This window comes from Calidris pugnax, unplaced genomic scaffold (genome assembly GCF_001431845.1).
Source record: "Calidris pugnax isolate Ruff unplaced genomic scaffold, ASM143184v1 C14749293, whole genome shotgun sequence".
Lineage (NCBI taxonomy): Eukaryota > Metazoa > Chordata > Aves > Charadriiformes > Scolopacidae > Calidris > Calidris pugnax.
The window spans coordinates 1-1,336 of NW_015093760.1; the positions used below are offsets into that span (position 1 = coordinate 1).

A 1,336-nucleotide genomic window follows, 5' to 3' on the forward strand; every position below is an offset into this window, starting at 1 on the left:
AAACAAGTATTATGCAGTTGTTAAAAACGAAAATCTAAGTTAGGTTCTTAATTCATCATCTTTATTTATCTTAATTTATTAATTTACTTGATAGTTGCTGAAAGATATCAAGACACAAATTTATTTCTGAAATTCCATTAATTCTGAAGAGAAGGGTAATTTGTTTATGAGAACTCTACCTTTCCCGACATTGGAGAAGAAGGACTAGCACAGGGGCTAGGATAGCTACTGCTGTCTGTAGACTTCACTGATGATTGATCTGACCTGTCATCTGAAGTTCGCTTGGAGTGCAAACTGTTTGTTTCTTTGTACTTCTTTGGCTGGTGAAGTGTGGGAGGCGTAGATTTCATTAACATTCTAAGTGGTAAAGGTAGATACAGGACACAATAAGAGTTTTGTAAGCGGTCACAGAACAATTTACATCTATATATGCTTGTTGCATGACTATATTACATTAAAGTAATTCCAAAATATATTAAATACTAAAAAAATAGTGACCGTCCATTGGTTTTGAATACTAAGGTCAAACCCCTCCTGCTACTTCTTTGCAGAGATCATAATTCACAGGCAATATTGCTGACTGCTCTCTCAAACAGCAGAAATACTCCTCAATGAAATCACAACTACAATGCACCATAGGACAGTATCAATATTGTTTCTTCCTCTTTATTACTAGCAGAAATTCAAGTGATGTTTCTATAGCTAAATAAATTACAACCTACAGTCTCTAGAAGATCTCAAAAGCTTACTTTTCAGCATTAGAGGAGTCATCAGCGAATTCAGTTTCTGCTGAGCTTTTTCTGCTGTTGGTTGACCTCCACGTAGATGCTACAGGAAGTTCTTCACAAGTCATAGGTCTTGGTCTCTGACCAATTCCTGAAGGCTGCTGCAAACCTGCAGACTGTTCTTCAGCACTTAGAACAGCTACAACTGCTCTTACAGTTGTTTCATCAACTGGAGACCACGGTTTAAAAGGAGCTCGCATACGACGCAGAAATAAATTATGCCACTTCAGTCTGAGTTGCAACAGCAAACCAGCAGCCTGTAATGAATTTCAATTCCGTTAAAGGCTAATAAAAATTAAACCAGACAGGTAAGGATACCCTACATCTTTCCTATGAGGCAGCATCTGGCATTCTAAAATGAACATATTACAAATGGAATGGCAAGACTAAACTGCCAGGGAAGGGGGGAAAATCCTACATTTAACTAAGCTGTTATCTTTTCTTTCCTTGGGTGCAAGGTCATTTTTAGAACATTTTATTTCATTTAGCTCTGCACCAAACATATTGTAAATCCACAGGATTTTTTATTTTTCACTTTAAAACTTTTTTTT

General features: G+C 36.5%; 1 protein-coding gene across 1 annotated transcript; it reads right to left on the reverse strand.

Moving 5' to 3' along the window:
* Nucleotides 1–60: 60 nt before the first annotated feature.
* LOC106900711 (YTH domain-containing protein 2-like) lies at nt 61–1,036 on the reverse strand. The gene is made up of 2 exons (XM_014962855.1): nt 750–1,036; nt 61–357 (listed from the first exon to the last, which is right to left on the reverse strand). The coding sequence occupies exons 1-2, from the start codon at nt 983–985 to the stop codon at nt 165–167; spliced, it is 429 nt and encodes a 142-aa protein (XP_014818341.1). The 5' UTR covers nt 986–1,036; the 3' UTR covers nt 61–164.
* Nucleotides 1,037–1,336: the final 300 nt, after the last annotated feature.

What these genes read in the sequence shown, in the direction of transcription:
- LOC106900711 (XM_014962855.1), bottom strand. Translation starts at nt 985, where the DNA reads ATGCGAGCTCCTTTTAAACCGTGGTCTCCAGTTGATGAAACAACTGTA. An exon ending in GACTCCTCTAATGCTGAAAA is followed by an intron (nt 358 to 749) that starts GTAAGCTTTTGA and finishes TTTACCACTTAG; the next exon opens with AATGTTAATGAAATCTACGC.